Below are 21,440 nucleotides of genomic sequence, written 5' to 3'. Positions count from 1 at the left end.
TGTTTTTTGAAACGCCAGTCACTTTTTGATTTATAACTCAGCCACTTATCTAGTCTCCTTCAGCTCCAAAAAATAGTTTTTTTGTATATTATATATTTGATTTCAAATTATTTTATTAATGCTTTAAATAACTCCAGAATTTAGTGAAACTTGTGGATAGAAATTTGAATTAAAAAGGGGAATTATGAAGAGGATTTTCGAGTTAGTCTTAGAATGTATCTTCTTCATTATGGTTGAAGGAGGAACATATTTCTAATTATTATGTTTGCTATCGACAAGTTTTACTAAATTCTAGAGTTATTTAAAGTATTAATAAAATAATTCGAAATGAAATATATAATACAGGTACGTCCTAGTTATAATTAAATATTATAGTTGTCCACTGATAAAACGCATAGGGGATTTATTTAAAAAACAGATCTAGACGTTAGACATAAAATAAAAGTTATTCAGAATTTTGAGTTACGTACCTAAGACCAAGGAAACTAGAAATACAAGGTATGTCAATAACATACACCGGCCAGCGTTTCTTTTCAAATTGTATTACCGCACCGACTACTGGTGAAGCTAAATAGATGGATTGTTTTTGTGACATCAGAGACGGTATGAAAAGTTTAAATCTTAACCATGAAGTATTCTGATATATGGATCCGCATCCACCCATCATTGTTCTTCCTAGGAGTTTATATTTTTGTCATTTGGAGGATATCCAATCCACACGACTTCTAATCCTCTTTTCGACTTGATGTTCTTTGGATCTCGCCTCTTTGTGCCTCCTTCCGTGGGTCTCATCTCCTTTAATGGAAGGATCATTCATTTTGCAAATACCACTTCACATCAAGGTATGAGACCATTTCAATCATTGTCTCTATATTAAAGAATAGATACATTCCTGCGGATCTTCCACGGAATCGTCCTATATTTCTTAAATAAGAAATATGAGTTTCCATAAAAATACAGAATAAACGACTGAAACAGAGAGAGAGATATCATCCTCCATCCATAGCTCATTCATTGAAATTTTTAGTCAATTCCTCTATATCTAAAAAATATATTCTTGCATTTTGGTGTCAAGAAAATGGAAATTCAGTGTTTCTCGCAAAAGAAACATATTTCCAATACCAATTACTACGCGTTAGGGAATTTGGTTAAAATCAGTTGATTATTATATTAAACAGTTCTCGATAAAGTAACGGAATTCATTAATGGTCTTAGTGACAACAATATTTATATTATATTCGTTAATTTAATTTTTATTCTACTTTTCTTCATATTTTCATTTTTTTTAATAGTTCATCGTTGCTTAAAATAATTTATCTTGCCATTTCTACATTACCTTCAACATTTTTTATTACAAAAATATACCTAATATTAAGACTATGATAATCTTATTGAATAAAAATGAAATGATCAAGAAAAAAATTTAACAAACTTAGATCTTAATTTTTCACTTATCTTGAATATAATAAATATAGAGTTTAATGTAATAATCTTACTAATAGAACGGAATATGATAATAGGAGCACAGATATAAACACCTCTAGACGGCTGACAAAAATCAAAATTATGAAATAGCATTTGCATCTCCGAAACAAAGTTGAAATTGTCAATAACATAAAAAAATATATAGAGAACTCATAAATGGGAAATCTAAATTTTTATAATTAATAATTAGTTTTATAATAATAATAATATTAATTGCCATTATAAAAAGTCAGTAGTAATATTACTTATTTTGTCTGTTAACTTAAAGTAATTTTTATTTCAATTTTAATATACTCGTATTTATGTTTATCGGAAGTTTTGTACTATCTTATGTATTTTTTTATGTTTTCGAAATTTAAACAATTTCCCCCTAGAAACTATTCTTTTTAAGGTATATTTAGATTTAAAAAGTGAAAAACTTTTTAATCTTAATTATTAAGATTTCATTGTATCATCTATAAAAATTCGTATTAGAAGAGCCTTGTTATGGTTCTCACAACTTGGCTAGATACATTGGAAGTATAAATTCACAGTTCTAGATAAACAACTTCGAGAATTCGAGTCATTTAAGTAACTACGTAATGCAGCTTGTTTTGTTCTCTTTGGACAAGAAAGAAGGTTTATGAAGTGACAAAGACCATCGTTCAGATTGCTCCAACTGTACTGAGCTTTAGAGTTTTCCTCGTACTTTCCAACGACTTGACCTTTGACTACCTCCCCGAATCCTCTCAGTGGTTTGTCACACCACAGACAATTACCTCTTCTTCTGACACCTCCTGGATCATAACGAATTGGTCCAGGAGTCTTGTTGAATGATATTATAATGGATACCAGAGAATTAAGTGATTATCACTTCTTCCATTGGAACCACTGTCGTGTTTATTTTTTTTAACGTAATATATATTATATTGATGATTGTTATTATATCAGTTTAAACGAATCTTGCCATTTTTTCCTCTTACACACTTTTCCATTTTTTTTTCTCTCCCACCGTTATTGACTTGTATTTTAAGTTAATATGCTAAGGCTATGTTTAATTCTGATTAAACCAGATTCCTGGGCTCTGGACGGCAAGTTTGTTTTTCCTCTAATAAGTTGATTTATTTCAAAAAACTAAATCGATTCCCGTGTCTCAAAGTTTATAAAGGTATAAGTTGTGGATTCGAAAATGCACGACAAAAATTAATAATAAAAAAAACGAATTATTGTTATTATTTTTATTGAAAAAGAGAGAAAGTATATTAAATACGAATTAAAAAGGGGAAGAAGAGGATTAGTGAGTGAGTCTTATTATGGTTGAAGGGGGAACATGTTTCTAATTATAATGACCAAAGAATTAGAAGAACTTCTAATGTTGTCTATTGACAAGTTTTATTAAATTCTGGAGTCCTTTAAAGCATTAATAAAATAATTCGAAATAAAAGATATATAATACGGGTACGTCCTAGTAGGAACAAATATACAGATATATTTGGAAACTTAAGATGAGGTATTACAATATGAAAGAAAATAACATCAGGTTTTAATTTTTTTAGAACGAATTTCAGTCAAGAGATCACGTCAATGTTAACCAGATGCGAAGTAGATATAGCGTTACTTTTCATCTTCTAATTCGCAGAATGATTGCACTAACAATCTGAAATACGCATATCCAAGCAATGGTGACAAGAAATCCTTGAGATACTTGAGTCCACTCCAAGTTCCATCCTCGAGATAGAACGCCTCTCATAGCTTCGCATGCTAATGTTTGAGGTAGTGCATAACTAACATACTTCAGCTCTCTTGGCATTCCCTCCAATGGCCAAATAATTCCAGATAACAATAATATCGGATAAAAAGATCCAAGGGCAACTTGGATTGCATCCTGCTCTGTATTACACATGGAACTAATCACAAGTCCAAAAGACATTCCACATATCCCTTGAAGGATCGTCAGCAATATGATTAAAAACAATGGACCTTGTGATGGAATAGAAAACACGTAAATCATAAACAGAAGTACAAATCCAACTTGAACAACCATAACTGCAAACTGGGCTATAATATGTGCCAACATAACCTCAGTGGCAGTTACTCCAGCAACCCAAGATCTCTCCAAAAGACCTTCTTTTCTTTCCAAAATAAAGCTTTGAGCTGTTAGGCCAACTGCCATAAAATATGTTATGGATAGAATAACACCAGGAGCCATGAATTCCGTAAATTTGGGCTCCATAGCTCCATAAATTGGTTCATGAAAATGCAGTGGAAATCCAAGTATTTTCTGTGACTTATTGCATGATTGTAAAATATCCTCGACAAAGGATTGAAATGATAGTGTCATTATCATTTTGAGTGTATGCCCCACTTGCTGATTAGTCATATCCAAATGCGCATGAACTTGGGAGTCAAAAAGTGTTTGATTGCTGGGCACTTCCATACTAATCAGCTTAATGACTCTGTCAGGGAATGCTTTGGAGAAACGAGGAGTAAAATGAAGCATTCCCCAATGTTTGCCTAGTTCTACAGCTTGTTTTGCAGATGCATAATCGTCGTAATAGACCAAATCAACGGCGTCTTTATCCATAAACGATAAATATCGGCAACTCAAATTAAATGCAGGATGAATGACAGGATCTGAGAATGACAAATAGTCCAAGGGGTTTTCAGAAATACTGCATCCCTCTGCAAATCCAGTGCAAGTTTTGGATCCAATATCTTCATTTGCAACTGCAAGACTCATTCCCTTAAGATCACCTCCGATAGCAAGGCAAAATAAAGAAACTTGTAGGGTTGGAAGAATGAATTGAAAAATCAAAAAGCCGATGTTTCTCCACATACGAATAAAGTTCTTAATTACTAAAGAAATCAGTCTATGAAGAGCAAAGATTGAGTCCATTCTAGGAAGACAACTTTTTTGCTCCGAAAATGAAGGGGCAACAGCCTCACTACTTGTTTGAATTTGTTTTAAGGATATAACATCGGGATTATGCTTTGGAGTTCGAGGTGTGGAATGTTCTGCAAAGAGGGAGTCATCCGAAGACTCTTTTCGGCAGAGATTGAAGAATACTAGCTCCAGGGTGGGTTTATTATAGAGTTTCATTAGATTTGCGGGTGGACTTTCGGCGAGTAGTCGACCATAGCGCATCATACCAACGATATGAGCACGTCTAGCTTCTTCAACGTAGTGAGTGGTAATAACTATTGTAGTCTTTTTGGATGGATTATTCGATATGGCCAGAAGATGTTCCCATATGCTGTGTCGTAGAACCGGATCAACTCCAACTGTTGGTTCATCAAGAATAAGTAGTTCTGGCTCATGGAGGAGAGCAATTGCCAAAGAAGCTCGTCTCTGTTGACCACCACTCAAATTTTGAATTAATCTATTTTTTCGAGGTAGATCCAAAAAGTCTAAGAGAAACTCAGCTCTCATTTTTATGCTTCCTGGAGACATATGAAAAATACGACCAAAGTACTCTAATGTTTCCAAAATTGTGAATTCCTTATAGAGCGCTAATTCCTGAGGCATGTAGCCAACTCTTCTTCCAGGAACTCCAGATCCACTTGAGCCAGGCTTATGTCCAAAGACAAGAAGTTCGCCAGATTGTATCCTCTGTCTGCCGATTGTACACTGTAGAAGAGTTGTTTTACCACATCCTGAGGGACCTAAAAGTCCATAAATGACTCCTTTAGGAATAGTCATATCCAGATCCATGAGAACATTGACTTTTTTCCTACCCCATCCATACTGCTTGTAAACATCCCTGATCCAAATAGCAGGCTGCAAATTCTGGAAGCCATCCTCCTTCTGTTCTAACAAACTTGGAAGGACTTCCTCAGACTCTGGAACACCAACATCATCTACTTCGTTCATTATGATGATTATGATAATTAAATTCTCCACCAAGGTTTATAAATATTTGACAATATTGTTATATTCACTCTTTGACGAAAGGATTGGAGAAGGCGGCTCATAACATAATGAAGAGAAAAACCGCAAGCCCGAAGAATGATGGATAGAGTTTGATAAATTCAAATCCTGAAAGGACAAGACATAAAGACAATGAGTAAGATTTATATAGTAATCATACATATTGTATACATGCACAAAAGAGCAATCAGTGTAGTGGATATACAAAAGTAATATTTTGGTTAATTCTACTACTATTTGATGATAGTAAAAATAACATTAGTAAATGTTTCACACCTGAATTTTAAAAAGAAAGTGTTACTTGAGTAAAAACAGGCACGTCACCCTGATTTTAAACAAAAATCACAGGATGTATATAGTATTTATAATTTTTGGCATGGATTAAAACAAAACCATGATTGGAGAAATATCAACTCTATACTTATGTGCATTGTACTTCATTTCCACTAACGAAGTAAATAACTCTGAAGAAAATGTAGCCTCTCATTCATTACTGACTTTTTAGTATGTACACAATTAGCATATTATGAGTAGTTAGAGGAAAGATATAATAGTAACTAAGGATACTTTTGTTTAAATTCCTTTATCAACTCCTACTTTACAATCTACATGTTATTGATACATAATGAATACATAACAAACAGGAGATACAACTTGAGAACTGGCCATTCTCAAATATATACCTATATATAATTGTATGTATACATACAGGGCAAACCCCTGGATTAGAGAATTGTACGTAACAAAACAAAGGAGAGGATTCTCCTCCTTAAAGTCTCTCATCGTCTGTCTCAAGGAGAAGGAACGATGTATTCTACCCCAAAAAGCATCTCAATTAAATGTGTTTTTTTTTATCTTCTTCTCCGAAAGAGAGTTCGTTGACACAATTACATTCATATTATGTGAATAATAAATTCCTTTAAAGTGTTTTGCACTACATACTTATCGATATGTCAATAGTACATACATGAAGTTGTAATATAATGATGATAACACGACACATAAAATATATATGCTGTAGCAACAACAATATTGTAAGATCATCATGGGGCACGATGTGAATTTATGCTAATATTTAATCCTTCATTCAAATGTTGGGCGTCCCTGTTAAGCTAGGTAGTTACATACCTCATTCACTCACTCATACTACATATTATCCTAATTTCTTTCTCACACACAGATTCAATACTAGTACTTGAATTACGTTATTATTATGCAAATTAAATGGGCCTACCTTTGTACTAATAACAACTCCGTTTCTTCTTTATTATAAAGACCTTTGAGGGTGGATGTCTAAGCAGTAAATCTGACAAATGCGGACTAACAATGAAACAGCTCTTCTAGCACATACTACTGTTGAAACTTTTGAAGGAAAAAAAATCATGTTTAAAAGTTATCTGAGGGGAAAAAAATCAGTGTTCCACGAGCGCACTCTCTCAAAAAAGTACATATTAATATTGATATTATCACTATTTTAATAGGCCTTAAAAAGTCATTATAGGAATCTAAATCCATATTAAAGAATGGAATATGTTTGTGTAACCTTACAAATAACTAGAATCATATCTGTATATAACTTCTTACCTATACAATTATAATTAATATGTATGTAACAGTATGAATCAAACAGTGAGCTAGGAGTAGGTTAATACTACAGGCGATCAAGACTCATAGCTACTCGTACAAGGAAAAAAATACAGAGTTCATTTTGTGGCTCTCTCAAGAATGAAAATTTTCTTTTTCTTTCTTTGTTCAAGTCCTAATTCCTCTTTGTTTCAATGGAAATACATTGATATTATAATACTATGTACATAATTATTATTTATAATGAAGTGTGTACACATTTGAATACTCTAATTTTTTGGATATTTGTCTCCATGTAATTTACATTATTAATAGGCATTACGATGGTCGTCCACATAAAAACAATCTTGAACGAATATCAAGAAAAGGAGAAGATCCTAATTAATTTTTTAATTCATATATGCATACAGCCCGTAGATATTTCATAGGTTTATTTGAGTCAATATAGGCTCTGTAGGATGAGTTAAGATACCCAAAGTTTTTGCAATAGTTTAAAATCTTTATTTGATTTAAGAGACTTATATTAGGGCCGATAGGGCCTTTCAAATAAAATATATCAATTTCTCATTCTATAATTGTGACGATTCATTTTGATTACTTTAGGTGCAATTTACGACACAGCCAAGGGTTAATAAAAATAATTTGTTAATTGAAATTCGTCAAAGAATGTTTTTGTTATCCACACTCAATTTTGAGACAAAAAAATATTCTAGGTAGCTTTTGTATTGACATTTGTAGAAAGATATCTGGAGGATATTATTTGGGGGGAGGGGGCAACATCCAACCCTTGCAGACGTCCCTGATAAGTACACAAAAAGTAGTATCACGGATACATGGGTTTCTTAGATTACTATCCTATATATAAGTTCCTTCTTATTTTCCCTCTAGGCAACATACATAATTAAGGGGAAAAAAGTCCTTTGGAAGGTATACACTCTACTATTATTTGATGAGAACTCACTCAACACAAAGAAACAAACAATTATATATACTACTACTAATAATAATATGTGAAGATACAGGGTGTATTTTTCCATCAAACGACGACAAGACATACGCTTATCCCAGATAATAATATTCCGAACAATGACACACAAATAAAGAAATTCACACAATACTTCACATTTGATTTGTCTCTGAGGGCGAAATCTGTCAAGTCTTCCTACTTGAATCTCCTTGGCCTCCCAAGGAAATCCTTTTTACTAACCTAGGTAACTAATATACATACTTATACAATAAGAATATGTACTTTCTCTCTCTCTTTCATACATGAGAGTAAAGTACTGTTAGTTGATACACTTAAGTGAGTGGAAAATGAGACCCAATCTCCTTACCTTTGTTTCCCTATCATTTTGACAAAACAAAATCAGCAATGAATGAATTCCACAGAAAATATGCACAAAAAGAGACAGCTGAATCCTCTTTATGTAAGACGAAGATGAACAATACTAGTAATAATAATATAACGAAGCATAGAGCTTTCTTTTTTCCATCAATAACATAGCAGGAAGAAGAAGTAGAACTCATATAATATGTACACTCTACAACTAAAACACGTACGTTCATATATATACAATCCGTCTTTCTTCCCCTTTAGCTCCTTTCCCTTTTCAGGTACGTACAAATTATGTTTATTTATATGCAGAACCCTTCTTCTGTACATGAATCCTAATCAATATCCATGGTTTTGGAACTGTGATCTACAATCTACATGATATTGAATTTAGGAGTCTTATAGAGAGAGAGAGAGAGAGAGGTTCATTGATGAGTATAACTATTAATATCCCTTCATAATATGACTGATAAAAATAGTTGTACAAAACACTGATAGGCAATTATCGTTGTTTTTTAAAGAAATAGTGTTGAAATTTGAGAACTTCCTTCTTTCATAGAGCTAGGGGAAGGAAGAGTAAACAGTATATTTTGAAAACAAGACGATGATAAAATTAGTCATATAAATTCGAAAAAATATAAGAATAACATTTAACCATAATATGATGTAGTCAACAATCTAGAAGGTCATTTTCTCATTACTAATAGGACACACTTCTCTCAGATGACTATACATTAATGATGTTTTTAATAAAAAGCTTATAATTCATTTATATACTTATCCGCAAAAAAAAGTATATTATGTTTTCCACAGAATTATCGTTTGACAAAAATTAATTCTATTTTAATCAAAAACAATGATATGCATCCCTGTAATACTATATAAACAACAAAATCACACAAAACCTCACATCCCTTGACTCATTATTTATTTATTTTTCAAATAAAAAATGAAATAGTGAATGAAGATTTTTTCCAGAGAGTAATAAATAATACAGAGAGAGAGGACTTAAACTATTGGAAAACAACTCTTTGATATTTTTGTCATGATGGAATAAGAAAAACGAAGAAGAAATATAACATGATAATTGTTTCATCCCATGCAATTGACATTAAGAGGTAAAATATGAATATATCCTATGTCCTACCAACATAATATAAAGATGATCCCTGTTGACTTAAAGGATTCAACTTTAAGTAATAATAAATCCAATCAGATCCTAGTCCAAAGTAATTTTTATGATGACATACTATATCATTTGATACATACGCGTCTTGCCTTTCTTGTTTTGTAGAAGAAACATTTTTACATTAATAATATAATTAATTATTAAGTGCCCATGAACAAGAAAGAAATTAAGAGAAAACAACCAAATTAAACACACACAGCATCAACGGATTCTATAAAACAAAACACTATGATTATTCAAAAATATATATAATCTAAAAAAAAAATACTGCAATTAAGGAATGACTGACTGTAAGAGAAGCTCCGTACAATAGTACTAGAGTAAAAGTGAAATAGAGTACGTGAAAACAACAATGTAATGCGATAGAAATCCAAGGTTCCTCCATTTATTCAATGTATGTTTCCAGGAATTTCCTTCTGCCTAAGAAGTCATAAAGAAAATAATAAAATCATGATTCCTATTTATGAAGAAATAAAAAAATCACCTCCAGAGGACTTGACTGTCCCCCGAACATAACCCCAAGGTATGCCAGATGGAAACATGCGAGTATTCCAAACAATATATTACAAACAATCACAACAAATTCTTTTTCTGTATGTTTACGAACGGTCTTTGAATTACTTCGAGCCTCCATGGAAGCATCAAATATGTTTGAGAGTTTTCTTCTGAATTCATACTCAACAAAAGTGTAGATCCCAAGTGAAAGGAGAACAGCCGCAAGTTGAAAGTTGAATCCATGAAGGAAAGCACTGGCAATGTAGGTGGATACAATAGCCACAAAGTTTCCGTAGGGTTTAGCAGTTTTAAAACAGTCTAAAAAGGAAATGAATTATTAAAGAATAGAATAATGGAAAGTTAGAAACTCACATGTTTTTAACCATTGATGCATAGGGATATTCCAAGAGACAACAACTTCTACTAAAGAACGTGGCATTTCTATAGAATTCGGGCTCGAAACAGTCAAATCACTCCAACTCTTTTCAACCTTTGAATACCCAAATCCAGCCGTGACTGCAGTCGCCTCAGACATGAATGACACAAAGTAATGACTTGCTCTGAATGACATAGCATCACGATATGCAATTGACCACTTCCAACTCCCATCATGAATCATCCATGAGTTCCAACAAGTCGAGATGGAGAGGAACACAAATGCAGATACAAGACTAAAAAATATTTTCATCGTCCAGGCAAAGTTCTGAAACATTTAATTACACATGACATTCATTGTCTTAGGGCTGAGTCGGCTAAGATAATTTATTTACCCAAATTGGCTCTCGAAAAATATTAATATAGTCCTCATATTTTGTCCAAGGACCAAATACACATGTACCAGGATTTAGAAAGTAGCCAGCTAATTCCATAAACTTGGGCATTTGTTTCAAATCCACAGGCAGAGTTTCAATGCCCTTAGAGGTGGGACTGCTCAACTTGTCCCCTCTTCGTCGATGAGATTTTTGTCTATCATCCTTTTTCGATAATGGTTCGTTGTTCTCTTGATTTGTAGTGGGTGGTTCGGAGTTAGAAGCGGAGTCCATATCAAATCCTAGGGATATAATTTTCATGGAGAGTATCATTTGAACTCCACGGATTTGATGCCAGTCCACGGGAATGGCAATCATCAATTCGCTATAAGTACAAGAAGGTGATGAAACGAGGGCTTCATTAGAGAGGCATTAACTCATTACCAAATAGAGTTATAGAGTAGACAAAGGAGGAGGAGAAGTGGTCCTCTTCGAGGTTTATTCCAATGACATGATAGGAGTAGCGCAAGGTAGGAGAGGACCAACAAGCCCATAATGTAGACTACATTGCTATGAAAGAAATGTGCTAGAACGAAAATGCCACAAAGGGAAGAGACAGAGTGATGCGCCCAGGATGGAACTTTACCTATTCATTAATTTATTAGTTATCAACTTTTATTATTTCATTATTAATGAATCAAGAGCAGCCTTTACCTGTTTGAGTCAAAAGACGAAAGATCAACGTCCAGAAAAGAACTTTTCCCAAATGGGACAACCCATCCCGACTCGTGGGCTCCACGCAGTATTCCATCATTTCCCAAAAATCCATGGCGGGTCCACCCCCTAATTCATCTTGGGAAACATATTTATGGCTCAAATCCTCACCAATATAACTCTCATCCACATAGTCCATCGGTGAAAGAATCTCCTCTTCATCATAGTCTGCATACTCCATCAAGGTCTACGTCCTAGATCAAAAACGCCGAACAGCTCCCTTTGACAAATATAAATTCTGAAATCAAAACAAAACCCTAGCGACTATTTCATTTCTAACACATAATAAGGAGCGCCATCTAGCGTTTAACAAATATATTATTTCAATGTAAATAACCTTACATAAATATTATTGAATTCACTTACACAAGATCGAACTTTTGAAAATTATATTGTAGTTTGCTGATTGAATGCATGTAAATAAAATATTAGTATAGATGTTGAATAACATCCCTTTCATCTTGTGCATCATATGATTTATTTGGTCATTGTGTGTTGTAATTATAAATAGAGTCAAGTCTGATCGTTAAATATGTAGAGTAGAACATAGATAGTTATAAACACTTCCGATTCAAAGTAGAGGTGGGTCGGAATAGAAAATATCGGGCTTCAGGCTAAGTCGGGATACAAGACGTCGTATTTCCGCAGGCTTTCGGTCCAACATATGAGAATCCATACAATAAAGGTAATCCGACATATATATTCTTACTCAAAACATTAGTGAGTGGCGCTCAATTGAACGCTGTTCCAAGCATCTCTTAAAATTCTTGAACAGATTTGCTGGACCGGTGCTAGGATTTTTATTTGTGGAGGGAGGATAATTTTCCGACTGACATTTCACTTTTTACAACTGGAAGATGAGATGAGTTTAAAAATAGATTGAACTTTTCCTTCTTACCAAACATATTAAAGGGCTTTTCTTCATAAATAATTTATTTCATTTTTTATGGAACGACGTTTTTTTAGACAAACTATGTTTTTAAGTGACTTTATTTAAAAATTAAAACTTTTTCTTTGTCCCTTTTCCTAAACTATGTCGATGTTTAATGACGTTTTTTTAAAGAAAGTAATACTTTTTTCCATTAAGTATTTTTTATAGAAAATTAGAATACCTACTTCACTTTTTCAAAAGGTATTTTTCAATTTAAAAAAAAACAATAGGCAAAGAATCCTAGAAATTCCGACTGACATCCTATTTCTCCCAACTCTAGTAATCCATGGGAGTACCCATTAATGTTGAATACACTCCATGTATAAAAAAATCCATAAAACAACGCATTTTACTCAAAATATTTGCCGGAGAGATGGAACAAAGTCTAAGAGATATTTAAATAAACTAAACTTGATATAGTCATTGAATGGGGGTATAATGAGTGTTAATCAAAAGACTAAAGAATTATATAACTTTGAACAAATAAGACAAGGAACTATAGAATCTAACTTATAATAGATATGAGGGGCGTCCGCAAGATTATATTCTGGAAGGGGCTTGGATTTTCGATTTATTTGAAAAAATTCAATTTTAATTTTTTGAAAAGAGTTAGAGTTAAATATGTTAACACATGAAGGACGGATGGTAACAACCCCCCTTAAACGAGTGTGGAAATAAAAAATGATACCCATTTTTAATATTTGTATATGTAAAGATATTAAGTTTTGCAAATGATGATGGACCTTGGACTTCCTTCAAAATGTTTTCTTGTCTAAAAAGGGCAGAATTCTCTCTCATTCCTATTTGTGCTAGATTGTTTTATCTTTGCTGACATGCATTGAGTCTCCTAATAAGTTGGTTGATTTATTCTTCTTAGAAGGCGGGAATTGAATCACTTGGTTGCATCCTGAAATTTCTTGAAATGTTAAATATTCCAATTAGTTGTCAATATATACATATAGCCTCTTCCAAAACTAATAATGATATTCAACAAAATTTCTCACCTACAGGCTTCTCAAAAACTTCAGAATAGTAACCGGAAGAACTTGATTGAGCTGGTTGTACATATTATTCATCTTATTTCAATTTGAAATCATCACCTTCAGAATTGGAGTACAATGTAGACACAAGATAATATCTTATTTCTTCAATGGATAATTTTTCATTGGACATCCTTGCACAATAACAGATTGAATCAGAATAATTGCTTGTTCAGCAAAATTTATGTTTATATTTAAATAAGGAAGGTACACAATTTCTTTCTAAAGTTGTCCATTCATGTCTAACCTTGCTTGAACCTTTTCATACACAATCGTACGACAAAAACAATATTTGGAATGATTGGATATCAAATATGATACCCACGTCTGTCTAGGTTGTGTTCAACATATCAACGAAACGATTAGTAATTTTAATTTTTAATCTTGTTTTTTTTTGTGTGCTCAATAATATGAATTAGGAGAATTCAAAAAATTTAGAACAAATATAATTAAGAAGTTTCTCACAATATTTCATTGAAACCCAAATGGGTATCAAAAATGAGACCCTCGTTGTTCTAGTGTTAAACTTATTGGTAAATATATTCTCCACCATCAACAATAGAGATCTCACTCGATCACAGAAATAAAATAGGTCGAAAGAAGATTCTTAAAGATAGTTAAGCTTGTATGAGCTTTTGTTAAAATATAAACAATGGTCCCGAACCCATAATTTTTTAAATAACAGCGACAATGAAAAATTGTTTGATTTTGATGTCATAAAAAAGTGATGTAATTTTTCATAAAACTCTCTCTCCTTCATAAATTGGTTTCATTGTTTGTGCTGTTAAAAATTATAGCCTATAATTAGAGAATAATCCCACATCAGGAATAATTAGCAAACATGAATGTTTAAAGCGAGAGCAATTTTTTGTATTTGGTAATCCTTATTACTACAAACTAGTAATATAGGAAATCATAATTATTATTTCATTTTTAGGAGGAAACATATTACAAAAATTATAAACATTAATGATGTGCCGCGAGCTGAATTTTGCTACTTGAGTATTTTCAAATTAAAAAAAAAAACACTCAAGGAATTACGAACTTTACTCGTTACTCGCTTGAATACTCGTTACTCACCCTATCACTATTGCTAACTAAAAAAACTCGTCATAAAAAAAATAATCATATTTTTTAAAGCATTATTGAAACGAGTTATTTGAAAATTGTTTTCGTAATTAATTTGAGTTACAACTTTGTATAACTGGGATAAGAGATGCAGGGTTGACAATTGCACAATCTTCAGGTTCAACTAGAGATTCGAAAAGATACACAGGGCTGTTAGAATCACATAGATCACCAACTTCACCAATACTTTCCTCATCATTCAAATTCTTAATGACCAATTTTTCATTATTCACGGGCTCAACACAATAAATTAATTATTCGTCTTCAGAAAAATTGTTTAGCGAGTACGAAGAATTTAAAATTTTAATGAATAAATTAATTGCAAGATGTAACTGCTATTTAAACAGAGATAATGATTGTTACTTTGAAATGCTGCAAGTGCTAGAGGAATGGGGATTATGTTTAAGCTTCAATCTCAAGGGATATACCCAACGAATTAGTAACTAGTCGATTGAAAATGTTTAATAGTGTCCTGTTCCTCATGCATTTAGAAATATTAATTAATCTATATTAATGCATCCAAGTTTGTCCTATGTCTATTTGTCTGAGAAGGACTTTTTAGTGGGTACTGCATAATTCCAAGTAATGTCGATTACTCCCACTAGTCTAAAAAAAAACAAAGATTACTGTTCAAACGAAATGGGATTAAGATTACACATTGCACAAAAGTCAACATGTTTCTACATAGTGTTCCCGGCTTTAAGCATAAATTCTAAATTTGAAAGAAAAAGGAAGTCAGTTTTGGAAGATTTACATATAATAATGGGCTCGAAAAAGAAGAACAGAGAATCCACAGCTTTGACGAGTTCCGAGCTTTTGACGAATTCCAAGTAACACTAGACTTTTTTTGCTTACAAGCCAAGTTTTGTGTGTCCTTTTTTATTAACTTCATAAAACTCGATTTGCAATTTACGATTTTTCTCGTGGCACATCACTAATAATCATTAATCATATAAAAACAAGTAACCTGTAACTACTAACTACGTATTTATTATTTTAATAAGTTTTAGAAGCGTGTAAAGTTGTATCGTGATGAATTTTGAGACAATGATAATTAGTTAACTACAAACTGAGTTTGAAACTTTTCGTCTCTTTTTCTACAATTGGAGAAGAAAAGGGTGAGAGATACAATATAGACAACATCTCCAATTGCTCTAAAGTTTGGTAAGTAGTATAACTCTGTAAGAAGAACGGAATAAGTTAGGGATATCATGATGCCAAAATTAGGATTGAATACAGAAGTCATGGCATGGGCATAGAACCATCTTTGCTAAATGACGTTGTCATAGAATTACTCCATTGACGTCATCATCAATCAATCTTCACCAATTTTTATAAGAACAATAAATACTATAACTAGGCCTCAATTATGAATAATGACAATCTATTCTCGTCCATGAAATATAATTATAGCTTTACTAAACGTATTCAATTGATAAATTAGGTACTTTACAATAATATTTGCGAAAATAATGCCATTGGGAAGGCGCTCTAAAAATTGGTGCATTTTTCAAGGACCGATAACAGATACAATTCTCGTCACTATCAAACTAACTTCGAACCTTTTTTTCTTTCTCTTTTTGGAAGAAAGCTTGAGATCGAGATAGAATGAATATCTCTATATGGAAGGAATTATAGTTAGAGTTGACATTTTTGTAAGAAAAAAAAAAGAGTAGGAGGAGAAGGAAGGAACGTGACAGAATTACTCCGATGTTGATACCCAATTTTACTCATTATCGAACAAGTACTTACAATTATAACTCAACAACAAACGAATGCTCAGTCAGTTTTGAATATAATTGAATGAAGTTGACTACTCAGGAGATAAATAATAATGACAGCACCTAAGGAAATGAAAATTCATCTTCAGATTACCTATTAAAAAAATTGGCTAACCTAAAAAATTCACACGATTTACATCAATTAGGCTAAACCTCCTATTTTACAACGTCTGACAAATCTATGCCAAAATTCAAAAGTTATGTCAGCTCTGGGTGTACCTCCTACAAATTTAGAGTTGTGAAGCGTCCAGACAATATCAGAAACATCCATATATGCCTCATTTTAACCCACTTGGTCATTTCATATACTTTATTATGTAACTAAAAATATATCATCTTAAAAACGAATGCTTAGTCCACCCTAATTCTCCACATTATATTCTATATTTACTATTCTATTTTTGTTTGTACAACAAATTTAATCACCTTATAGAGAACAATAAAAAAAATATAAAATCTTTAGAAAAAAATGTAAAAATAATAATACCTTCTTCACATGGGTTGCACAATTTGCTTGAATGTAATATGTATGAAAGATGACGTCAGTGAAGGGGGTCCGCAGGGTGGGGGATACAGCCCCTCCACCCCAAATGAAAGGTAATTTTAATTATTTTTTTCAAAAATTCAAATAGACCAAAATAAATCCTCCAGACGCCCCTGTTTACTGTTGCATGACTAAACAATTTAACTCTAGAATGAATAGTATAATGTATATTAGGGTGTCTAGTATTACCAGGGGCTCATAGCTATTACCCGAGTTACCCCTACTGCATATAAAAGGTCGATTTTTGGCGGAGCAACAGGCAAAGTAGAACTTTGCCTCATTGTCATAGTCATCGATGAAAAACCAGTGTAGATTGGGCATGTTGAAAAAAAGAAACCAAAAAACAAATGGTAACCCTGACAATTTAAATAATGCCTTGTTGGAGAGAAAGAATAATGCTCATGACATTTCATTAGATCAGCTGTGCCAATGGAGGAAGGAGAAAAGGATATAATCCAGGACAATTACTAGAATTTCTTCGATGTCGATCCTCAATTCTAGGTACTCTGAATCTAACAATGACTTACAATTATAACTCAGCAACAAATCCTCAGGGTTATGCTCCGTATTTTACGGGCACACACGAATGTTCAATCGGATTTTTGAATATAATTGAATCTATTTAGGAAAGGATGTTCACTACTCAGGAATTAAATAATAACGACAACTGCTAAGGAAAAGAAAATCCCTTCTTTAAATTACCAATTAAAAAAACAAAAAGAACAACCGGGCCAGCTAATAAATACACCGGATTTCCATAACTGCACATTACCCTATGAATCCTTCTATATTGCCCGTATCGTTTTTCTTTGTGCCTTTTGGTCAATTTTTGGCAGAGCATTGACAAAGATGCAAAGTAGAACTTTGAAATCATACTCCACAAAAAACAAGAAAAACGATACAAACAACAGGGAAAGGCCCATAGGGAAATGATGCATAGTTCTACAATTGCTCCACAAAAAAAATCGACCTTTTATATCTTTTTTTAGCCATGTCTTTCATAAAATGCTCACTAAATGTGACGTGCCTATTATGAGAACAAGGATAAAAATCCAATATGAGTATCTCCTTTTATGTCCTACATAACATGTACAATGTACGTATTCTTTTGTCATCCACGGATTTAAAATGACACAATAACAATTCTGTCGGGATATCATTAATTTGGAAATGCTTAATGGAGGAAAATCATTCAACCGTAATTATTTGCAAATAAAATTGTTTAAGATTGATTAGAAAACGATCACATATGACGTCTACGCGTAGAATATACCAATGAACAATCCAATCATCATTTAAATAATATAGGTAGATTTTTGTGTAGATTTTTTAGGTAGGTAGAAGATGCATAATTATTTAAATGACTCTGCCTTCTTTTAATATAATGTTTTTATCATCCAAATAAAGCTACAAATATTTTATTGTGCAGTATTATTGTCTACTCATTAATAAATGAAGCCATAAAAAGATTCATCATTAGTAGCAAAATGTGTAAAAGAGCGGAATCAGCCGTCGTTTAAGAGGGTTTTTTAATTAATATTTATTCTAAAGTCTCAAAATAGCATTACATTTATATTAATAAAGCAAAGTTTGTCGTTTTGTCTGTATGAATATATGAAAACGAGTCAACGGGGAGACTGTATATACGGTATGCAACTATGAAATGACACTTTTTTTTTTTAATTTGAACTTTTATTGTTAAAAATTGGTGACAAATTTAATTTTCAAAGTATGCACCTTCGCTAGCCACACATTTTCCCATCTTTCAGGCAATTTATAGATGTCTCCCCCCAAAAAAAGATCGTCTTTGGCTGCAAACCACCCATCGATCCATTTTTTGGTTTCAGCGTGAGAATCGAAGCGTAAATGATTGAGTGCGTAGCCCATCGATGCAAACAACTGATAATCGGAAGGCACCAGGTCTGGTGAGTAAGCCACATGAGTAAGAGGTTCCCAGTTGTACGATTCAACAAGCTGGCTATAGAGCGCTACGGTGGTGCCTTGTCATCAAGGAAAATTACCTTGTGTTGCCATGTTTCATATTTTGGGCGTTTTTGGCATGGTTCAAATAGACCAATTGTTGTTGGTAGCGATCACCTTTAATGGTTTGATCGGTTTGTAGAAGGTCATACCATATGGTACCCCACTGGTCCCTTTCCCTTCTTTCCGAAGGTATCTGGCTTTGCGGCTGTTTGGCCTTACCGCCACGATCTACATACGATCTTTTTCGTTTCGGATTTTTGAAATATACCCACTTTTCATCACCAGTTACGATTCAATGCAAAAACGACTTTCTTTTGTACCGGGTGAGCAGCATTTCACAAGTGGCCAGAAGTGTCAAAAAAAAGAGTTGAAACGAGTATTGCAACGGAGGAGATGGGGTTATTTCATTACTTTGTGTCAAAAAGGGCCTCTCCACCCTCATGAGGATCTTTCTACCCCCTTTCTTGATATGTCTCTGGATGGTCTGGTGTGAAACCCAGATATGTTGTAAATTGGCCTCATGGACATGAAGGGATTAGCCTGGGCTGTGTTCTTTAACTTTTCCGGATACAGCTTGACCTTATAAATTGAGACCTTTTTCCTCTCAAACATTTTGTACTTGCTGACGGCGTAGACGGTGGTCCTGCAGACTCCAACTGCTTACAGTGCACAAATGGAAATTCGTCGATAACGTTCAAATGTCATTTTTTCTTACTTGTATTTAAGCTAGATAGCTCAGGTTTGTTCTGTTTTGTAACTACATAATTGTTTATGCTTTAATATATAATCAATTTCAGTCACTCAATATTTCGTAATTATTGGATTATTTAGTGTACAGATTTCAATTGACCAACCGGAAAAACAAGAGCTCTGTTTTTTACTCCATATTGCCTCTGTTGCCCTCAATAAGGGATTCAATTCGGGAACTGAATCGCATGCAGGCCCTGGGAACAAGATTCCCATATAAATTCTTATATTCCAAGGTGATTGAGTCAATCAGGGATTTCTTGGTAGTGTGAGGACTTCTGTTGATCTTTGAATCAAGCAAAGTATCAATGGAATTCAGATAGGACAATCCTTCTTCTTTCATCATACACCTACTTCCTTGTGATCACTCCCCTGGGATCCTTGGTCTCCATCAGGATCTTCTTCAACCCTGCAACACTTCTCCTGTCAATCCTTATCATTTTTGATACCTCAGCATTGCTAATATGTTGATTGTTGTCCACCAAAATTATCTCAACTGCGCGCCTTCGTTCTCCATATGGAAATGTAATCATCTTGAAATCATCTGTTGTTGAATCTATGGGGCATTTCCCCCAATAAGTTAAACATTTATTTATGTATATTTAACCTTTAAAAAAAGCATAGTGCAATTTCGTCATCATATATGTGAAAAATTTATGAAATCAGAGAGTACCGGATTTCGTTGATGGAATCTGTATATATATAAGCTGTGCAATCATCTGTCTTCTACATATGTAAACGTCTGTCTGGTATTGCATTGCCCAATTCGATGGTGGTAATATTGTCAATTATAATTCCAAGTCTTCAAAAGTTCCCAAGTGAGCTACTTACCTTCAAAATATACTGGTGGACCAATGAATAACTGTTACAGGTGTTGCAGTTGTAAGAACGTAGGTGTAAAAAAACACTCGTTAGTCAGCTGTCGCAGGTGGTATTACAAATCACAACAACAGAAGAAAAATAAAAAAAGAGGCTGAAATCAGTAGATATTTGGCCAATTCTTCCCAACCAGGGGCACATCGTTACATACTTATGTATATTGTATCTAACAACCTTTTCTCTAAAAATAAATAGAAAGAAAAAGGATCTCAAAATCAGTTGGTAATTTGCCAATTCTTCCCAATTGTGGAATTATTATTCAATAACTGTTCTCAGTTAAACTATAGGTAATTCGAATTCAGCCAATCAATATTCATAACACGAATAAAAATACAGAAGTAAATAAATCGACAACTGGGGAATCGCGAATGAAACTTTGTCAAGGTTTTATTGACTTACTAAATAATTTAGTGATTTTTCCCAGTTATATCAAATGATTGAGTAATAAAAAAAAATTCTTATAAAAAACAAAAAAGTAAAACTCTACAATCACTTTATTTCTTAACTGATTTTATTAAAAAATTCCCAATAATCAACATTATAACACATATTTAACATTCAATAAATAAAATCCCAATTAGCTCGTACCACGCGTTTACAACGTCCCTAGAAACGTTCTACTCCCTTGACTTAAATTTAGACCTTGAAGTTGACTTTCAGGTCCTCTTTGAAGATGAAGGGCGGCATAAAGTGATCTCAGTTGCTAACAACACCAAGAACTATAGCTCACTGTGGGTACTTGGCCGTCATGATTCTAGGGACGTTATAAGGACTTTTGGACAACCATCTATTTTTCCTTGTGTTATGTTTCTGGGGTTGACATACATTTTTCTCATCTGAGATGAACCAGACAAGATTATTCATGGGAGGCTTCTGTTTTAGCTTGATCAA

General features: G+C 33.1%; 2 protein-coding genes across 12 annotated transcripts; both read right to left on the bottom strand.

Annotated features, from left to right (window-relative positions):
- Positions 1–2,917: 2,917 nt before the first annotated feature.
- LOC121127838 (ABC transporter G family member 20) lies at positions 2,918–9,815 on the bottom strand. Of its 11 annotated transcripts, XM_071893091.1 has the most exons (3): positions 8,311–8,432; positions 6,627–6,754; positions 2,918–5,500 (listed from the first exon to the last, which is right to left on the bottom strand). In XM_071893091.1, the coding sequence occupies exon 3, from the start codon at positions 5,333–5,335 to the stop codon at positions 3,086–3,088; it is 2,250 nt and encodes a 749-aa protein (XP_071749192.1). In that variant the 5' UTR covers positions 5,336–5,500; positions 6,627–6,754; positions 8,311–8,432; the 3' UTR covers positions 2,918–3,085. The 11 variants fall into 11 exon arrangements, with proteins under 11 accessions (XP_071749192.1, XP_071749199.1, XP_071749195.1 ...); XM_071893098.1 differs by lacking the exons at positions 6,627–6,754; positions 8,311–8,432 and adding an exon at positions 9,788–9,815; XM_071893094.1 differs by lacking the exons at positions 6,627–6,754; positions 8,311–8,432 and adding an exon at positions 9,457–9,709.
- Positions 9,731–12,085, bottom strand: por (Protein-serine O-palmitoleoyltransferase por). Its single transcript, XM_040723383.2, has 7 exons — positions 11,883–12,085; positions 11,457–11,754; positions 11,187–11,388; positions 10,764–11,127; positions 10,366–10,696; positions 9,983–10,311; positions 9,731–9,918 (listed from the first exon to the last, which is right to left on the bottom strand). Exons 2-7 carry the CDS (start codon positions 11,695–11,697, stop codon positions 9,814–9,816), a joined length of 1,572 nt encoding a protein of 523 aa, XP_040579317.1. The 5' UTR covers positions 11,698–11,754; positions 11,883–12,085; the 3' UTR covers positions 9,731–9,813.
- Positions 12,086–21,440: the final 9,355 nt, after the last annotated feature.

The sequence above is a fragment of the Lepeophtheirus salmonis genome, chromosome 13 (genome assembly GCF_016086655.4).
Source record: "Lepeophtheirus salmonis chromosome 13, UVic_Lsal_1.4, whole genome shotgun sequence".
Taxonomy (NCBI): domain Eukaryota; kingdom Metazoa; phylum Arthropoda; class Copepoda; order Siphonostomatoida; family Caligidae; genus Lepeophtheirus; species Lepeophtheirus salmonis.
The sequence above is the reverse complement of the archived record's forward strand: the minus strand, read 5'-3'. Positions and strand labels throughout refer to the sequence as shown.